At 62.8% G+C, this 18,413-nt stretch overlaps 4 protein-coding genes across 4 annotated transcripts; 1 reads left to right on the top strand and 3 right to left on the bottom strand.

Moving 5' to 3' along the window:
* Window positions 1–120: 120 nt before the first annotated feature.
* Window positions 121–5,662, top strand: CHLRE_13g578750v5 (uncharacterized protein). Its single transcript, XM_043069512.1, has 9 exons — window positions 121–427; window positions 715–843; window positions 1,147–1,236; window positions 1,535–1,647; window positions 2,225–2,323; window positions 2,764–2,954; window positions 3,375–3,520; window positions 3,901–3,984; window positions 4,431–5,662. Exons 1-9 carry the CDS (start codon window positions 251–253, stop codon window positions 4,695–4,697), a joined length of 1,296 nt encoding a protein of 431 aa, XP_042917487.1. The 5' UTR covers window positions 121–250; the 3' UTR covers window positions 4,698–5,662.
* A 4-nt stretch (window positions 5,663–5,666) lies between these two features.
* CHLRE_13g578700v5 (uncharacterized protein) lies at window positions 5,667–8,163 on the bottom strand. The gene is made up of 4 exons (XM_001693503.2): window positions 7,876–8,163; window positions 7,753–7,791; window positions 7,291–7,475; window positions 5,667–7,166 (listed from the first exon to the last, which is right to left on the bottom strand). The coding sequence occupies exons 1-4, from the start codon at window positions 8,066–8,068 to the stop codon at window positions 7,128–7,130; spliced, it is 456 nt and encodes a 151-aa protein (XP_001693555.2). The 5' UTR covers window positions 8,069–8,163; the 3' UTR covers window positions 5,667–7,127.
* Window positions 8,164–8,281: 118 nt separating this feature from the next.
* CHLRE_13g578676v5 (uncharacterized protein) lies at window positions 8,282–10,243 on the bottom strand. The gene is made up of 2 exons (XM_043069511.1): window positions 10,094–10,243; window positions 8,282–9,874 (listed from the first exon to the last, which is right to left on the bottom strand). The coding sequence occupies exons 1-2, from the start codon at window positions 10,099–10,101 to the stop codon at window positions 9,631–9,633; spliced, it is 252 nt and encodes an 83-aa protein (XP_042917486.1). The 5' UTR covers window positions 10,102–10,243; the 3' UTR covers window positions 8,282–9,630.
* Window positions 10,244–10,853: 610 nt separating this feature from the next.
* Window positions 10,854–18,403, bottom strand: CHLRE_13g578650v5 (uncharacterized protein). The gene is made up of 11 exons (XM_043069510.1): window positions 17,607–18,403; window positions 16,996–17,088; window positions 16,545–16,637; window positions 16,025–16,172; window positions 15,561–15,802; window positions 14,881–14,958; window positions 14,364–14,481; window positions 13,750–13,902; window positions 13,289–13,338; window positions 12,846–12,959; window positions 10,854–12,496 (listed from the first exon to the last, which is right to left on the bottom strand). Exons 1-11 carry the CDS (start codon window positions 18,246–18,248, stop codon window positions 12,395–12,397), a joined length of 1,833 nt encoding a protein of 610 aa, XP_042917485.1. The 5' UTR covers window positions 18,249–18,403; the 3' UTR covers window positions 10,854–12,394.
* Between the last annotated feature and the right edge of the window lie 10 nt (window positions 18,404–18,413).

Here is an 18,413-nt window from a genome sequence, read left to right as displayed (position 1 = left end):
CTGTTCACGGGATCAAATGCGACCGGAGGAATTCCGGGATGGGGCCCCATGCACACCAACTCCCCGATAAACAAAATCTCTTGGCCCGTTCGTGTTTCGCTAATACCTACTCAGCTGCTTGTTCCTCAGAAGGCAGTTTCTTTGAAGCTCGACGCTCTTTCTCGCACTCAAGTCAAGGGCGACACGCGCAACACCTTTTGAATTAGGGTTGTTTCGAGACACCACCGCGGACGCTCCTGAGTCTTTCCAAATGCAGACAAACGTGTTGCGCGCCCCCCACGGCCGGGTTCAGGCCCGTGCGCCCTGTGCGCGTCCCCAGCGTCGCGTTGCTGTTGTTTCGCACGCGACCGGAAATGGAACTGCTGCATCTGCACTGGGTCTAGACGAGCCGATCGAGCTTGTCGATGGGCGCGTTACGAGCGGCCCGGTGAGCAAGTCTCCTCGACAACTAGGGCCATGTCCCGATCTTGCTGAATTCCTTAAACTCCGCGCCAGACCCTTCCGGTGCTAGCCCTTGCATGATTCGATCACTTCATGACCACATAGTCATGCTTTCCAAAGCGGTCAAATATGCTTTGGCAGCTGACGGGGTTCTCGTGCCACGTCGACTTCCGCGTGTCAGCTGAGTCGAAGTCGACTTCCTTAGCCCGGCCCTTTCACCACCGCCCCTTCCTTCCTTCTTCCCTTGCCACCCTCCCTGACCTCCCTCTTCAGGACCTGTCTGTGGAGGTGAACGGCATGAAGCTGCCCAACCCCTTCATCATCGGCAGCGGCCCGCCCGGCACCAACTACCAGGTCATGAAGAAGGCTTTCGACGAGGGCTGGGGTGGCGTCATCTGCAAGGCAAGTCCGGTAGCGACCCCCCCCCCCCCCACACACACACACCACCACCACCACCACCACCACCATCACCACGCTGCCGACATCCCATCGGCCCGTCCTCTACCAGGACCCCTTTGAAATTCATATGCACCTGTGCCAGCGCCCCTGCGGGGCCGCGTCCCCTAGCCACCTTGCCCACACCGGCACCCACACCGCCCACACCGCCCCGCAACCCCACGCTCTCCCCTCTCCTCCATCCACCTTCCCACCCCTCTGCTCCCGCCACTTTCCATCGCCACCCATCACTTCCCCGTCCACCGACAGACTCTGTCTCTGGACTCCTCCAAGGTGGTCAACGTGACGCCCCGCTACGCCAAGATCCGCGACTACTCCAACCGCGTGTTCGGATGGCAGGTGGGGGATTGAGATCGAGCGAGTCCCGGGTTAGAGCAACTGGCATGAAGTTAGGGTGACTCCTGCTCTCGTAGCTGTAACGTCAGGGCCGTCACCTACGCTGCTGGTGCTGCTACTGCTGCCGCTGCTGCTGGGTTGGCCTGCCCTGGGCTGCGGTCTGCCGCCTTGGCCAGTTCCTGGCAGCCCACCGGATCCGCCCTGACCCACCGCCCTCCCTCCCCTGCCTCCCTCGCCTCCCTCCCCTCCCTCCCCTCCCCTCCTCCTCCCTCCTTTCTTCCTGCCCCCGGCACAAGCACAGAACTTTGAGCTCATCAGCGATCGGCCCTTTGACGTGATGCTGGCTGAGATGAAGCGGCTGCGGGAGGAGTACCCCAACCGCATGCTGATCGCCTCCATTATGGAGGAGTACAAGTGAGTGATGCGGCAGTAGCAGTAAGGCGGTGGTGGGGTTTCATGTGCCCAGCGAGCCCAGCGAACTGGGTTGGGGTGTGGGGGTGTGGTAGCCACGGTGTGGCACGAGCAGTGGGGGTGCCGGTAGTGGTGATGGAAGTGGTAGTGGCGGTGGTGATGGCAGAGGCGGTGGTGGGGTGGGGGTAGGGGCGGTCGTATGGGCGGAGGCGGAGGCGGTAGCAAGGGTGGGGAAGGTGTGGAATACATGCTGGGGGGGGGCAGGGACACGGCAGCGGGAATGAAGCAGTTGTCCGGAGGGCTCGGAAAGCGGAGTAGGTGGGATCAAGGCCTGGGACACAGCATGCTGTGCTGTGCAGGGGTGGGTTGGTGGCTGCGCAGGAGTGGAAGGGCAGCGGCTAGGGCACAAGCGGGTCGGAGAGGTCTGGCAGGTCAAGAGCGCCGCATGTGCGATATGCCCCTAGGAATTCCGCCCTGGTCAAATGCGGCGCGTGTCTGCGTTGCCCGCGCGCCTGACCTCACCTGCTTGGTGGTGCCGCGCGCTCACGCGCTCCCCTGTGCCGCGCTCCTGCCTTGACAGCAAGGACGCCTGGGAGGAGATCATCGGGCGGTGCGAGGAGATCAAGGTGGACGCGTTTGAGATCAACTTCTCCTGCCCGCACGGACTGCCGGAGCGCAGGTGAGACAGGCGCCATGGGGCAGGCGCCACGGGGCAGACGCCACGGGGCAGGCCCCGGGCAGGCCCCGGGGCAGCCGGGGCCCCTAGGCACAGTGGAGTTTACAATGTGGCAGCGGGAATCAGTGGGCAGTGGGCATGCTGGGAGGGGGTCACAGCGTGGGGTCACAATGTGGGGTCACAGGGTCGCACGGGCATGGTGCGCAAAGCGGCTGGGGGCTGGGAGTCTTGCATTCTGCCACGACACACGCGGGGCAGCCTCTTTCGCGACCCTCTCTCGCCCGCGCCTCTTCCCGTCACGACACGCCCCTCTCTCCCTGCTCCTGCTGGCTCCCTTTCTGCCCTTTGACTCTCGCTACCCACTGCCCCCTTCCGCTCCTCTTCCTCTCTTCCTCTCCTCTCATCTTCCCTCCTCGCCCCGCCTCTTCCGACTTCAATCCCAGGATGGGCATGGCCATGGGCCAGGACCCCGAGGTGCTGGGCGAGGTGTGTGGCTGGATCAACAAGGCCGCCACCGTGCCGGTGTGGGCCAAGATGACGCCCAACGTCACCGACATCTCCTTCCCCGCGGACGTGGCGCTAAAGGCGGGCTGCGAGGGCGTAGCCGCCATCAACACCATCCAGTGCATCAGCGGTGAGCGGGAAGGGAAGGAAAGGGGCGGGGGGGGGGGGGCGGCGGGGAGGTCTGCAAGCCCGACTAAAGGGGGAGGGGGCAGGGGGGTTGACGGTGTGGGGGGGGGAGGGGGAGGGTAGCTGCTCATGGAGAACGGAGTGAGGAGGGTGGAGGAGAGGGAGGGCTGGGAAGAGAAACGCTAGGAAGTGGCGAGAATGGCGAGGTGCAAAAGGGTATTTTGTAGCCCTTGCGCAGTCTGTGCCCAAGCGTCCGGACCCCACCTGCTGCGCCACTTCGCACCCCCTTCCTGAACATATCATGAATGCAACCCCCTTTCCACCGCCCTGCTGACCTGCCTCAACCTCCCTTGCACCCCGCCCCCGCCGCCGGTCCCCCCCTTCTAGCTTATCATGAATGTACCCCCCCCCCGCCTCCCTTCAGGCGTGAACCTGGACACGCTGCGCCCCGAGCCCTCGGTGGAGGGCTATTCCACCCCCGGCGGCTACTCGTGGAAGGCGGTAAAGCCCATCGCACTGGCCAAGTGCACCTCCATCGCCAAGCTCATCGCGAAGGACTACGCCGGACAGGTGGGGGCGCGGCGGAGAGTGTGGGCCGGGGGAAGGGGGAAGGGGTGGCCCGGGGGGGGAGGGGTGGCCGGGCGGGTGTGCGCTGCTGCCAGGGCGGGCTTTGGGCCGGGGTAAGGAATGGGCGGGTCGGCGGGCGGGCGGGTGGGGGGTGGGGGCCCAGGGCTGGGCCCGTGGGTGGCCGGTGGATGCGCTGCCAGCGACGCACTACATTGGGGCGGGGCACGATATGCGAATGCTGGGCGGCGGACCACCAGTCCACCACCCACCGGGAATTGGGTGGCTGCGGGCTGCTACGGCCCCTGGACTGGCTGCCGCCTCTGATGTTCATTTGTCGCGGCGTGTTGCTGCTGCTGCTGCTGCTGCTGCTGCTGCTGCTGCAGGGCAAGTCGCTGAGCGGCATTGGCGGTGTGGAGACCGGCGGCGATGCGGCCGAGTTCATCCTGCTGGGCAGCGACACAGTGCAGGTAGATGCGTGTGTGTGCGTGTACGTGTGGGGGAGGGGGAGAGGAATCTAGTTCGCACCGATGTAGAATTGTGCAAGGCTGCACCCACTTTGCCATCTCGGGCCTAGCAGCCGAGCGCAACAGCATACCCGCGGTCGCGAACCTGGAAGCCGGCCGCCTCAACCTGCAGCAGCAGACGCACAGCGGCCGCCTCAACCTGCGGGAGACGCACAGCGGCACACAGGGCAAAGCGGTTGACGAGAGCGGTTGCACAAATGGAGGCGAGAGCCCCAAGCTCTGCCAGCGGGGAAAACTAGCCAGCGGGGAAGCCGCTTTCCATCAGGTCGCACTGCACTGCACGCATTGCTTGTGACTGGCAAAAGGCCGGTGGATTTCAGGATCAGAAGAAGAGGAACCCGTGCCATATGTAACGCCACTGAACCCAACCCTTGCAATTGCCCCTACAGGTGTGCACGGGCGTGATGATCCACGGATACCCCGTGGTCAAGAACCTGTGCGGCGGGCTGCAGAAGTTCATGCAGAAGCACGACTTCAAGTCCATCGCCGAGTTCAAGGGCAAGTCGCTGCCCTACGTCACCGTGCACAGCGAGCTGGTCAAGCGCCAGCGCGACGCCATCAGCGCCAAGAAGGCGCGGCAGGGGCTGGCCAACGACGCCGAGTGGAGCGGCGAGGACTTTGTTAAGAACGCCGACAGCATGGCTGTCAACCGGTAATGCGTGGCTAAGCGTGTCACACGTGCGGCCGTGCCGGTTTGGCGGTCACGAGTGTCGATCGGTGGAGCGCACCCCGGCGTGGCGGTAGAGAGCGCCTAAGCTTGGAAGTCGGGCTCCCGTTGGATTGCGTGTGAGAGGGCTTGGACGGGGCTTTGTGCGGATGTGAAGCGGGCTGCAGCTGGCTATGGCAGCAGCCGCGGCAGCGGCGCCAGCGGCGTGCGGCTCGGGGCGCACTCCTGGAGGTGCGGCGCGGTCCTCAGCTGCTCTTGGTTGGTGCCATCGAGCCATGTGTTTGGGTCAGTCGTCGGGCTTAGGTTGGAATGCATGCGACGGCATGGATTGGGTTGTGCGCGGCACATGTGCGCCTGCGGGCGCAAGCATGGAGGTCAGGGGTCACAGCAGGTTACCACATACAGCAGTTGCAAGGTTAGCCCAGGCGCGTGTGGGAGGAAGCACCGCCTTAGGTTTTGACGGATTGCCGGCTGCAGCAGCTATACGCCGGCGGTGGCGGACCTCGCTCGTTCAGTTTGAGGCGTGTGCAATTGTGATTTATGTCCTCGGACCGCCTGGAGACAAGACAGCGGCGTGAGCTGCAACGTGTGTTGTGCGTGCCATTGCCACGTGATGTTCGTTGCAGTCGTGTTTTTAGACACACGAGTTAGTTGCCGCGTGACCCATGCCCAGTACGATGGGCATGGCCGCAAGTACGCGGTTGTGCGTACATGTACGAATACGGTAGATGGGGTTTGCGGCCCTGACAATGCTTTGTATTTTTGCGTTGTGTACATGCTGGCTGTAAAACTGAGCCCCAGCTCTCTAATTCAGGGGAGCTCTCTAACTCCCCTGCTCTAATTGTTTACGCAGTGCATTGGTTTGTTATGAGGGTTCGAAGCCGGGACGGAGGCAATTCCCTGGCGTGTGCCGCGACCTGTGTGCTTGAAAGATCCTTTCAAACTTCGTATCCGTCGTTGCTTCCATTACCTCCGGCTGCTGAGCCAGCTGTTGCAGTGCAAGCGCCTCCCGTGACGCACATAACCTGACACGCGGCATGCAGTCATAGTGCCATGACTGCCATTTCGCCACGCAGTCAACACCTGCTCATGCAGACGTTCAGTTCAGCCCCGCCATACAAAAGCATGTGCCGTATGACACATTGCCAGTTCTGCCGGGAGTTGGAATTAACCTGGTCGCCACCTGCACGGCAGCCAATGCTGCACCTCGCTACGGGCACTAACCTGCGCCGTGTCCGGTCACCCGTCCTGGCGCAACATCAGACGGTTGGTACTTTCAAGGATGGGATTGCACACTGAATCGTGCGCACCAACTCAACACCACATCCATCCATACACACACACATACGTACGCTCACACGCACACACCCACACACACCCACACGAACACACACACATGAATGCATCGCCTATGTCCATTGGTCGGCCGCGATACCTGTTGAGACACAAAATTGTCGCCGTGCAGCAGTGCTGACGGCGGGGAAGATTTGCCGCAAACTTTCCTCCAGCTGCAGCAGCAGCAGTACGCTGCAATACCTACTACTCTGCATACGATACAATGCCAGCCGGGGCAAGGGCTTGTTGCTCCAGCCCTACTGTACAGCTCTTCAGAAAATCAGAGGTAAGATCAGGAAGTCGTGCTTCCCCCATCCCATGCGACGCGACATCACACAATCACGCTGATGGCTCAACAGCCAGTTCCTCCGTCAGCGCCTGCTGGGCCTCAACGCCACCGTCGTTATTATTGCAGACAGTTTCAAACCGCTTAATGAAATGTTAAATGGAAAGTGAGCAGACGAGCAGACGAGGGGCACATGCTGCGGAAGCACTAGCAAAGCGCTCCACGTGCAGGATGCGGTCTGCTGTGCTGGGTTGATGCGGAGTTGCGCATAAAATTTGGTAATACACAGTGGAGGGGCAGCAGTCCTTCCCAATGCCATTTTCTTGGGGACCTGACGTCGCTCACCAGGCATAGCAAATCAGAGCTCACGTCTGCTGGCGGCAGCGCACCACCCCTGACCGCCTGCAACACATGCACAACAAACTCGCACAGAGACAATACCAACGGCCAGTTCTCATCGAGCCGGGGGAACACTATAGCAGTACAGATGGAAAGCGGGACCCACACCAAGAGCCACAGCGGCGCCCGCACTGCAAGCCGCACAGCCCTGATAACCGCCATGTGCCACATCCGCAATGAAGCCATTGAAGCACCAGCAGCCCACCGCGCCAAGCAACAGGCTACCCACGCCGCTGCCAGCATTTGCATAGCCGCCATATGCATGACTGTAGCGCGGCAGCACCGTCGGCCGAGCAGCAGTATGACGGCCAGCGCCACAGGTGCGTGCCGCTCCGATGGCCGCTCCGAAGTTCCAGGCGCGCAGCCACACGCTGCTGCGAGCACTAAAATCATACTCAGTCACAACACCTTCTTCTGCTTGGGCACTGCCGCCGTGCTCTGCTAGGGTCGCAGTGCATGGGGGGGGGGGGCGTTGCAAGGATGGTTAGGAAAGCGGCACAGGATCAATCCGTCGTGCAATGTCAGAGTCTACCACCGAAGCCTGGCAAAACCTCAAGCTTACCATAGCCCACTCCCGTCGAACGTCGGCCCAGTTGGGGTGGTGATGCCGCGCCGCGTTGTCAGCCAGCACCTCCTGCAATTTGGACATCAGCGGCCGCATCTGCTCCGCCAGCGCGTCCTTCAGCATCGCCATGTCGGCGTACGGCTGCTGCGCAGTGGGCGCGCGAGCTCCGACAGCCGGCGCCGCTGCAAAGGGCCACAGACATAGGGGGTGGGCGCATGGGCCCCGCCCTTGCCGTGCAGTGAGGCTGCTGTGCAGAGCTGCTGTGCAGAGCTGCTCAAGATCCGTAGTTCCGCACCACACACACACACCCGTCCATTTCTGACATTAGGCGCCTTGCAACCTTGTCTTGTTGCGCACACGACGCCACCTTGCCACCCCCCACAAGCCCAGCCCCGCGGTAGCGCCCCACAGTGACCCTGCGCGCCCGACGTTTGATGGAGCTGGCTGACCCAAACTCACTCGATATGCTCGCCCTGTTGTGAGAGCCAAACCCCACACCTGCGCAAGAGGCACGCAGAGCTCAGCACCAAGGCCAACAAAACCCAGACAGCTTGACGGTAGCGACACAGACGGAGAGCCTACCTTGAGCCTTGTAACGGAGTTGCACGTACGCAAAGACCGCCTCGGGGTCATCGGCTATTGGAAGAATGAAGGCGCGGTACTCCTCAGCAGGTATCGAGGCCAGGCAGGCCATGAGCTGCCCTAACTCCACGCCCTTCACGCCGCGAGAGGCAGCAGCAGCTTTGACTGCTTTGACAGCGGTGATAACCTCCATGCTTCCAGTCGAATCCTAAATACCTGCCACTCCCGGAACAACAGCCCTAGCAGCTGCAATGAGCACTCAAGGCTGCGCTAACCTGCTATGTAAACGAGAGCACACTAATGGGGGCGCCACCTCAACCCAAATTTTGGACATGGGTCGCCTGCATTCACCGCGACCCCGCAGCCCCGCAGCGGGGCTCCGAGCCCCGCTTGCTGCCGTCGTTATGACCTCCATATCGAATTCTCTACTCCATTTATGGTAAGTGGAGTAGCTCACGTGGGCGGTGGGCACGAGGAGCAGCGTAGGCGCCAGTACACTCTCGATCCTGAGGCGCCCCCCAAAATCCGTACGAATGGCTCCCGAAACCTCCCGGCCGCCCCGCAGCGCAACACCTCACTCAGGGTTGCACGGTACGTAGTACGTACAAGCGTGTACTCGTACGTGCTACGTACTAGTTCGCTCTTATTGAATGGCAGTATGTGGGAACACACGCTGTCGTGCCACTAAACATCCCGTGCGCAACATCCCAACATCCCGACACCTGTGGGTTTGGCAGCGCGTACTATGGCACCATTCTAGCCCTTGCACCGCAAGTATAAGGAACCCCAGGCCCCGCTCACCGCTCACCGCTCACCGCAAACGCTAGCGCTGCTCACCTAAGCCGTGGGTCGGCGTCATAAGACTACCTCTTGCGAGTCCCTAGCTGACAAGCTAGGGTGAGGCCGGTGGGTCCGCTGCTGGCCCCACAAGCCCGTTGGCTTGTGCCCAACGTTGTACGAGTTGAACACAGGGTACCCCTTATCTAGGAGAGCACGCATGCGCGAGTGCTGGTACATGTGCGGTGTGTGGCTGCGCTGTGTGTGGTGCGGCCAAGTCGGGCGTGCTGGCCACGACTGACCTCCAGCACGCGGGGGCAGCAGACGCGCCAGCGCCAGCCGGCACCCAGCCCATCACCTACATCCCCTCCAAGGAGGCCGACCTGAACAAGGAACGACAAGGATTACGTCAACTGCGCCCATGCCGCATGCTCTTTTGAGCCGTCCTCACACCTCAAATTTCCTTGGATATGTCATGAACCTCACGGCACTCCACACAATCCCTCCATAACTCGTACCCATGCCAACAATCTCGCACGCGACGCCTTTCCCCATCAATCCCGCATAGAATGTGTAAAGTGCCATAGCCTCAGCCATCATCGAAACAAACAGGTACGCCGCATTCTACACCGCCGCGCTGCAATGGTATGTCTCCTGGCTCCGCAATTGCCATGCGCTACCTTGATGCACAGCGGCTCTCTCCCAACTTCTCTGCTGCTTTATGTACGAACCACTCGGCAATATTCTGCAACAAGGACTTGCAGTTTTCCAATCATCCAAACATCCTGCATACAGTGCCCTCCACGGGTGAGACATGCCCCCACGGTATAGCAACACCCGTGGCTCTCGCCAACGCGGCGTCCCCACACGCCGAAGTAATGTTTTGAGCTTACGCCTAGAACAGACGACCACTCAGGACGGTGTCAGAAGGCTAGCGCTGAGACAGGATCAACCTATCTAGCTCCTCTCATCACGGACCTAGGCCGGACGGCTGGGGAGGACAGGCTCAACCTGCAGCACACACGCTGCAGCACACACACCCCCACGCTGCAGCACACACACGCTGCAGCACACCCCCCCGCCATCGCTAATCTGGACGCCACTGCCACTAATCCAGCCGCGCCGCTTGGGCGGCCTGCTCAGCGCAGCTGGATATGGCGTGCCGTCCTCCACGCACGCGGCGATGAGGCGGATGTTCGCCGCAGCGTTCAGGTCGCGGTTCCTGTTTCACAGGGGACAACAGGGACACGGATGCTATGTTATGGCCTTGTCCTGCACCTGCACCTGCCCAAACCTGCACCCGCCCAAACCTGCATTAGCCATCGGATGCCCACACGGGCACATCTCCGCACGCCCATCCGCGGCCAACGCCGCAAGCATCCCAAAGCCCGTTACTCCATTGACTGCCAGGCGCCAGAGCGGTTCGCGGCTTCGCGCGTGCCCGAGCATCCTCGCACCTTCCTCGCACGCTCAATCACGCCCAGTCCTCTCTCCGATGTAACGCAGGAGCGAAATGAGCGATGGTCGAATTTCTCATCTTTCAAGTGCCACTGGGAGAGCTGCCGTGCGCGTTTCAAGCTGCGCTTCTAACACGGAGGTGGCTGCCTTAGGGAGGCAGGAAAAGGGCTGAGCCCTCCCCTCCCGGGTCGTTATCAACCCAGCCACCTTGACGCGGGCGCCTACTAAGCACACACAAATTGCACACGCCTCTATGTTGGGGGCCTTTGGCATCCCCGCAAATCCGGACGTGGCCGGTTGGGTGGGGTGCACAGTCCGTGCTAACCCGCAGCTAACAAACTAGTCACGTCACTCGCCGCCAATCGACACGTGCACCCTCAGCCCCACGCCCTGCTAGCGCCGTTCAGGCTCTCAGCCCGGCCCCGCCGCCGGCGGCGGCCATGGCGGCCGCTGCAGATTGGTCGGCCGCTCGAAGCCCATCAGCTTCAGGCTTCAGCAGGAGGAGCACACGGATCACGTTGGCGGCGGAGACGTCGCGGTTCTGGGGATGGGGAACGTGTGCTACGGCTGGGCGGTGCCTTGGCCTGGGCTTGTGGTCGGGGTTCCCTTTTTGCACTGCGCTTCTAAAAACGCGTGCGACACGGCAATCCAATGCTACCTCACAGCCTCAGCTCCACGCTGCCCCCCACATTCGCCCCGCACCTTCCCATGACTCCATGCGCTTTCCACCGCTCGGCTTACGAACCCAAGCACAGTTACAGTGTTCCGTGCCTCACTGCCTCAGGCCGCACGCCGACGGCCCGTGTCTCGCAAGCAACGCGCGTGCACCGTTTAGCAAGGCGCCTTCCTGGCACGCTTGGGCCTGGAGCCCGCAAGACGACACGATGATGAATGAATACGCGCAAGCCCCTGGACAGCACTTGCGGCATTCCTAAGACCCCTCTTCATCCAAGCCAGCCCTACCACCGCCCAGTCTCGCCCAGAAAGGGTTTCCATGTGCATGCCGCGACACGGGGTCCCCGGCTTCCCAACCAAAATCACACTAGCGGCAACCCTCGCCCCTGGCAACCCTCAAGCCCCCAGCCCAAAGCCAAGCCAGCAGCCCACAACAACTCACGCCGCTGCAAACAATTATACGCTTGGCCGCCCCCTCCTGGTCGGGGGCGTGGTTTCATAGTTTCAAATATGAGTACAACAACCGGGACACAAGATCTCTTCTCAGGGGTTTGGGAAACACCAGCGGCACAACGACTGCAAAAAAGTGGTCCTGCGGCGTGCTCGTCAGGCGCGCTGTCCGTCCGCGCAGCCTTATGTGTGGCCTTGCTCATGACGGCACAGCAAACACGCCCTGAGACCAAAATCGCACACGCAGCCAACATGCGCGCTCTACGCTCCGGTCCTTTCCCTAGATGACCTGCTTCAGGAGTTCTCTTGCTCTCAAACGACGTCTCTTAGAACCGCGCAAAATAAGGGCCACACAAAGCACCCAGACGCAGCTGTCAGCAAGCCCGCAAGCAGGCCCTGCGGTGACTTCGTGCTTGCGCCCGCGGGGCCGGCCATGCCTGCAGCAATCAACGCCCTCACGTCTCCACGACCCTTCCAATCCCCCGCCTGTCCCTCCCTCCCTAAACCTCTCACATAGCCCACCGCACCCGCTCGCAGCCGTTGCTAGGCGGGCGGCATTTACCGTACGATGCTGCACACCCGCGTGCGCTGTGCGGACGTCGCCGCACGCGCCACAAACCCGCCACCGTGCGCCGACCTCCGAACGCCTGCCTGACGTGAGTCTGTATCGCTCTCCACTGGCTCCCCTCACAGCGCCACAGCCTTAGCGTCGCAGTCGCGTTGCGCTGGACGGCTCTATCCCGCTGTCACGAGGCGCCGCAGCTCCGGCAGCAGCCGCTGCTCCGCCTCTCCACGTATCTCGCCCCGCGCCCTTTGCATGCTATCGCGCCCTGCGTCAGTAAGCTCCCCTCCGCAGACGCAGCGGCCTCCGCTGTCACCTCCGCCTCCTCGTTCGCTGCCGAATGCCACTTGTCGCTGCAACGTCGCGCGCTGGCGCCTCCACCGCTGCGGCGCCCACGCCACGCGCCACACAAATCGCCGCTGCCGCCGCTGCCGCCTGGCTCTCTGCACCCCGGCCTCCCTGGCCAGCGCCAGCCCCTAGACTCCACTACAGCAAGCTGCTGCCGCAAGCTCAGGTACCAGCGGCTACAAGCTACTGCCCAGCTGCCGCCAGCTACTGCTGCTGCCGGCTGCTGCTACTGCCGGCTACTGCTCTGCTCTAGGTGTTCTTGGCGAGCGAGGCCACCGCGGCCCGAAGGTAGTTGTTCTTCTTGTCGGGCACGTGCGCCACCAGCTCATACATGGCATTGTCCTCGTCAGCCTGTGTGGGGGCGGGGGCGGGTTACATTCATGATTAATTAAGAAGTGAAGGCGTAGGCGGCAGTTGGGTAGCAGGAGTTGGACAGGAGGGGTTACATTCATGATTAATTAAGAAGTGAAGTCGTAGGCAGGTACAGTTGCAGCGTAGACGCGGGGGGGGGAGGCGGAGGCGGAGGGGGTTGCAGGCATGACTGGTTATGAGACGGCGACGCTGGCGGCGTTGCAAAGACTCTCGGGGAGCGGTGCAAAGACTCCAGGGGAGCGGTGCGTGCAAAGTGCAAGAGAAGAGGTCGAGGACAGGTCGTGCAGCCTCGCGAAGCTGCGGGTGATCGGGTTGCGGGGCCACCCACCTGGTACTCGTAGCACACGTCGAAGGTCTTGTTCCGGCCCTCGGGCTCGTGCAGGGCGCGCAGGCAGATGTCCGCCACGTCAGCGGCGGCGATGGACTCCGTGATGCGGTCGCCCTGTGGTGGGCGAGGGGGTGGGGGATTACATTCATGATTAATTAAGAAGTGAAGTCGTAGGCAGGTACAGTTGCAGAGTAGACGCGTTGTTACCGATGTCCGTGAAGTCGGGGAGCGGTGGCTACGACTGTGAGTTGCTTGAGGTGAAGAAGCGGAAGCGGTCTGCAAACCAACGCACGTGATGCAATCCCAGGCCCCTCCAGCCCCGCCCCACGCAACAACGACGCCTTTCAACCCCCATGGTTCTGGGCTTCTATTGGGGTTGGAATGAACTTTTCAAACCCCCCCAGTCTGCATTTATGTACCGCTTTTCCTCCCTCCATACACACCTGGTCGAACACCAGTGCGCGGTAACCGCCGGGCTCATCCAGCAGCGTGCCTGTGCGTGTGCGTCATGGCAGGGCAGCGAGTGAGTTCGGACCCAGTTTCGGTTGGGAGTCACGAGCCAGCCGCTCCATCCGTACGGCACCCTCCCCCCGCATGTGCGTAGTGGGCGGGCGTTGTGTTCAGGTAAATGAGCGAGCCTAAAGTCTCTAAGGGCCCGCATCATCCTCCCGCCTCCAGCGGCGCGCTGCACGTCGGTCTCACAGCCCCAACCACCTCCTGAGTCCTGATGCCTGAGAGCCAAAGACCAGCCGCCACCCCTCGTTCCTGCGGCCTCCCCTCCCGGGCCTGCGAATCACAAACCCCCCTTTCCCCACGCCCCCACACCCCTCCACCCCCAGCCCGCCACCCCCGTCGCCCACACGCCCCGCCCCCGTCACCCATCCCGCTAACCCCCACGCCGCACCTGGCCGAATGATGCTGTACCCCAGGCCGCTGGTGCGCAGGTTCTCCTCGCCGCGGCGCTTGGCGTCAATCACCTTGCGTAGGTCGGCGGGGTCAATGCCAGGCCGCGACTTGCCGGCGCAGGACACCAGCACGAAGTCCGGCTCGCTGCCGCCTGCGTTGTTTGGTGGTCCGGTGCTTGTCAGGTGGCAGTGGCGGTGGCAGTGGCGGTGGTCATTGTCGGGTAGTGGTGGTGGTTGTCAGGTGGGGGTGGTGCGCGTGCCGTTTACCCGTTGCCTCTCGTCGTCGTCCCGCCCGACTTGCTCCGGGCCCTCCCGGAACCCCTCCAATCGATGCCCTCCGTTCCCCCTCCCTCCCTGCCATACCCTGCTCTGCGCCCTTCCCTCTCCACTGCTCCCCCACTTTCCACTCACTTTCTGCTCTCTCCACTGCCCTGCCCTCCGCCCTCCTCTCTGCTTTCCCCTTCTGCCCTTCTCGTCCCCCTCCTCTCCCCCTCCTCCCCCCCTCTCCCGTTCGTTTTCGTTGGTTTAGGTGTAGTTTGGACTTGGTATTCACAACCCCCTCTCCCCTTTCCCCATCCTCCTCCCCCCTCTCCCGGTCTCATCCCGGTCTCACCCGGCACCGCCTTGATCCAGTCCACCTCCAGGCTGAAGCGCTGGTCGCGGGCCTGCTGCGCCGCCAGCGCCGCCATGTCCGTAGCCGCCAAGCCCTTGGCGGCACGCAGCGCCGCAACCTGTTTGTATATGGGTGCGTGCGGACACGTTCGCGTGATGAATAAGTGAGGGTTGGGGGTTTGGCACTGGGGTTTGGCTGCGGTTTCGCTGGGGCAGGTGAGGAAATGTTCGCTAGGTTTCGCTCGCACCGTCCCAGCCCAGCGCCGTGTGTCTCCAAGACGTCATCCTGCCAACCCACCGCCGGGGCTTGCCGCCCTCCGCCGCATCCCACGTGGACCTTTGCACACGAACGTGTCGTGGCGCATCCACGTGGGCCCCGCCCCAAGCCAAACCCAGCATCCACGCCCCGCCCCAAGCCAAACCCAGCGTTGCCAACCCCGTTCCCCTCTCTTTCCCCGCCCCTGTTGTTGCCCGCCCGCCTAACCGTGATCGGCTCGCTGCCGCTCTCCCGCCCTCACCTGGGAGCTGCCCTGCCGCCGGTTCTCGTACCGGATAGCGATGGTTGAGAGCTTGCTGGGGTCCAGAGGTGGCTGATCCTGTGGGCGCGAGAGGGACCCAACGGTCAACTGACAAATCCCCAGGCTCCCCACGCACGAGACCAGAATCATCACCGAAAAACCGGTCTAGCAAGCACCCCAAGCATCCCCGCCCCCGACCATCTCTGTCCGACCGGCTTGGGTGCGCGTCGCGGGTTCCTGCAGGCTCCCCTCCCCTCCCCTGCCCTCCCCTCCCCTCCCCTCCCTCCCCCCATCCATCCCGCCCGCCCGGCCGGCTGCTCCAGCAGCTCTGCTCGCTGGCCCCCGACCCCCGCCCACTGCTGCCCGCTGCTGACACCCACATGCGACCCAATGCTGCCCAGCCGCCGCCGCCCGCCACCGCCCGGTACCCTTGGTCTCCTTGGGCATGCATATAACTTCCTCCCCGCCCCTACCCCAACACCCCCAACACCCCCAACACCCCCAAGGCCCCACCACACCCAACAACACCCCCAAGGCCCCAACACCCCCAACACCCCCAAGGCCCCACCACACCCAACAACACCCCCAAGGCCCCACCACACCCAACAACACCCCCAAGGCCCCACCACACCCAACAGCACCCCCAAGGCCCCACCACACCCAACAGCACGCCGCCGCACCTGGTACTCGGAGCGGAAAGCGGCGTACGGCAGGCGAACGGTGAGGTATCCCTCCCGCGTGGGAAAGCGCGCGCCGTACCGGTGGCCCTCGCTGGTCTCCAGGATGAGCAGGTAGCTGTGGGCGTCGCCGCGCACGCGCAACACGAGGCCCTCCGTGCCGGCCGTGCGGTGCTCGCCGCCCGGCAGCTTGGCCGCCAGCTGCGCGCCCACCTCCGCCAGCGCGCCGCGAGACATAAGCGTGCCTGTGCGGGTTTTGTTTGGCAGTTTGGAGGGCGGGGCGTTGTGAAGTACATAAAGCGAAACCCCTGTTCCCCTCATTGGACATTGGGAGCCACCCTGCCCCAAAACACAAACACACACACACACACACACGCACACACACACACACACACACGCACACGCACACACACACACACACACACACACACACGGACACGCGCACACACACGCACGCTTGTCCCCACCAGTGAACAGCAAGTTGTTGTCATCAGTGATCACCGCCTCCGCCACATTGACGCGGCCGTAGGCGTCGCCGGCGTCGCGGCTGGGCCGCCCCTCGGCCGCGGCGGCGGCGTCCTCGGGCGTGCCCACGAAACGCACGTCCCAGCGAGCCTGCGTGCAGGCAGGAGCAGGTGCGGGTGTGGGCAAAGGTTGAAGGACAACATAAGATGAAGCCCATCAAGACGGCGCCGGAGTTGCTGAGGTATAGGTGGGTGCGGGCGGGATATGGACGGGGCTGATGCCTGGTTGGCAGGTGGTGTAGGTGTGATGGAACCCTGCTTTAGCACCCAGCACTGGCTCTGTCCGCGCACCTGACCGGATAGCCCATGTGCACCGGTACTCAAAGGTCTATGCGCCCCCCGTGCCCCGTACTGCGAAGTTTGACATTTGGCTCTCCCAGTGCATGTGCGGCACTTGTACTGGCTACATTGGCAAAATAAACACAGCAAGCCCCTGCCCAAGCCCCTGCCGCCTCCTCCCCACCTGGTGGAATCGCGAGTTGAAGTCCGCCAGCTCCTTCTTGGCCGCCGAGCTGAACTTGGAGCCGGTGCGCTTGCTGCGGCGGAACAGCTCATCCTGCAGAGCGTGTGGTCGTGCGGTGTGGGGGTTGGTTGGTAGGTCGGTGGTTGGTCGGGATGATGGCTCAGTCAAGACCCTCACAGCGCCCCCCTTAACCCCCAACCCAACTCCTGACACAAACAATGTGTAACATCCGCACACCCATATGTAACGCCCACATCCACCAGCACGACTACACATGTGTCATTTCCCTCCCTGACACACAAACGCACACGCACACACACACACACACGCCGGGGTCGACGCGGCAACACGACGCTCGGTATTCGGTAGGTATCCGTAAGTAACTCCGGCGCCGCTTGGGCGGGCTTCGTTTTGTTGTTTTTTTCTAACACACACACGCGCGCACACACACCTGCATGGCCTTGACCATGTTCATGACGCCGCGGTCCTCCACGCGCAGCAGGTCGGCCGTGAACACGGAGCGCGCGGCGGCGCAGAAGATCACCTGCGCGCGGCCAGCAGGAGGAGGAGCAGGAGGAGGAGCAGGAGGAGGAGCAGGAGGATTAGGAGGGCGAGCTGGGGGATCAGGCGAGAAGGGCAGCCGTCAGCCCCGTCACAGTGGCCTGACAGGCTTTCACACGTAGCTATCATGGCTTCATATGACTGTTGTGGTTTCATATGGCTGTTATGGCTTCCGCACCGGACACGTGCCGGTTCCACCCGCACGCCCGGACCCAAGCACACCCGCTTGCTGTGCACACGCCTTCCGTTCCTACAGTTTAGAACCACCCATTTCACTGACGTCCCCACACAGTCAAAATGCTCAATACAGCGCCGGCGCCCTCGTGTGCACTCCACGTGCGCTCAACAACCTTGCCCTCTGCGCCTGCTTCCTGCTCCTCCCTGCTCCTCTCATTCCGCTCCTCCCAACGGCACCAACCCTACTCCACTGAACCCCCTCTCTCAACCCTCCAGAACCCATTTCGCCATTTCCCCCTCTCTCCCACCTCCCACCCGCCTCACCTTGCTGACGCCCTGCACAGCCTTCTGGCACGTGGCCATGTCTCCCACATCGCCCTCCACAACCTCCACCGCGTCTGGGATGGCGTCCTTGCCCACGCCGGCACGGTTGCGGAACAGCGCCTTCACCTTGTAGCCGCGCAGCAGCAGCTTGCGGACCAGGATGCGCCCCACGCGCCCCGTCGCTCCCACCACAAGCACCGTGGTGTAGGCGGCCTGCGGCGCCGCGAACTCAGCGTCCGCCCCGACCCCGACCTCGAGGACATCGTCGATGATGAAGCTGCGTGTGGGCGAGCTCACACGGGAGAGCTGGCCCCACACGTCGTCGAACGCCTTGCGCGTCTGTCGGCCCAGCTCATAAGGGTTGATCACGTTCAGCAGGTTTGCGCCGTCGGCGTCCTTGGCCGGGCCTTGCTGCTGCTGCGGTGAATTAGAGCTGCTTGCGCCCTCGCCGCTGCGAAAGAAGCGCTCCCGCAGAGCCTCATAGTTTTCAGGCTCCTCATCGCCAGGTTTACCGGTCGCGCGTGCGGGCGGCAGACGACTCGGAGCAAAGGGCACTGGGCGACGAAGCGTGTGGCCATGTCGCAGGCCAGTCCCCGCCACGGACCGGCCGCTGCAGGTACGTCCCAATAGCTGCTTGTTCATACTGATCAAGGGCAGTCCGGATAGCGAGTTGAAAAGAAACCCCACTCAGCAAGTAAAAAGACGTCGCCCGGAGCGACTGGTGGGAAAGGAGCTGCGCCCTTTAACTTGCGCACGACCTATAATCACTACTTTCCTAACGCCACGCACATACACTCGTTCCGGGGT

Source organism: Chlamydomonas reinhardtii, chromosome 13, assembly GCF_000002595.2.
Source record: "Chlamydomonas reinhardtii strain CC-503 cw92 mt+ chromosome 13, whole genome shotgun sequence".
NCBI lineage: Eukaryota > Viridiplantae > Chlorophyta > Chlorophyceae > Chlamydomonadales > Chlamydomonadaceae > Chlamydomonas > Chlamydomonas reinhardtii.
Note: the sequence above shows the minus strand (reverse complement) of the source record. Positions and strands in the feature narration are given on the sequence as shown.

Bases quoted from the DNA above. Each gene is read 5' to 3' on its own strand.
- CHLRE_13g578750v5 (XM_043069512.1), top strand. From the start codon at position 251: ATGCAGACAAACGTGTTGCGCGCCCCCCACGGCCGGGTTCAGGCCCGT. The intron at 844-1,146 runs GCAAGTCCGGTA...GTCCACCGACAG, and splicing joins GGGGTGGCGTCATCTGCAAG to ACTCTGTCTCTGGACTCCTC. The intron at 2,955-3,374 runs GTGAGCGGGAAG...GCCTCCCTTCAG, and splicing joins CACCATCCAGTGCATCAGCG to GCGTGAACCTGGACACGCTG.
- CHLRE_13g578700v5 (XM_001693503.2), bottom strand. From the start codon at position 8,068: ATGGAGGTTATCACCGCTGTCAAAGCAGTCAAAGCTGCTGCTGCCTCT. The intron at 7,792-7,875 runs GTAGGCTCTCCG...CCTCTTGCGCAG, and splicing joins ACTCCGTTACAAGGCTCAAG to GTGTGGGGTTTGGCTCTCAC. The intron at 7,476-7,752 runs GTGAGTTTGGGT...GGCCCTTTGCAG, and splicing joins CAACAGGGCGAGCATATCGA to CGGCGCCGGCTGTCGGAGCT.
- CHLRE_13g578650v5 (XM_043069510.1), bottom strand. From the start codon at position 18,248: ATGAACAAGCAGCTATTGGGACGTACCTGCAGCGGCCGGTCCGTGGCG. The intron at 16,173-16,544 runs GTGGGGAGGAGG...GCCTGCACGCAG, and splicing joins TCAACTCGCGATTCCACCAG to GCTCGCTGGGACGTGCGTTT. The intron at 13,339-13,749 runs GTGCGGCGTGGG...GCACACGCACAG, and splicing joins GTACAGCATCATTCGGCCAG to GCACGCTGCTGGATGAGCCC.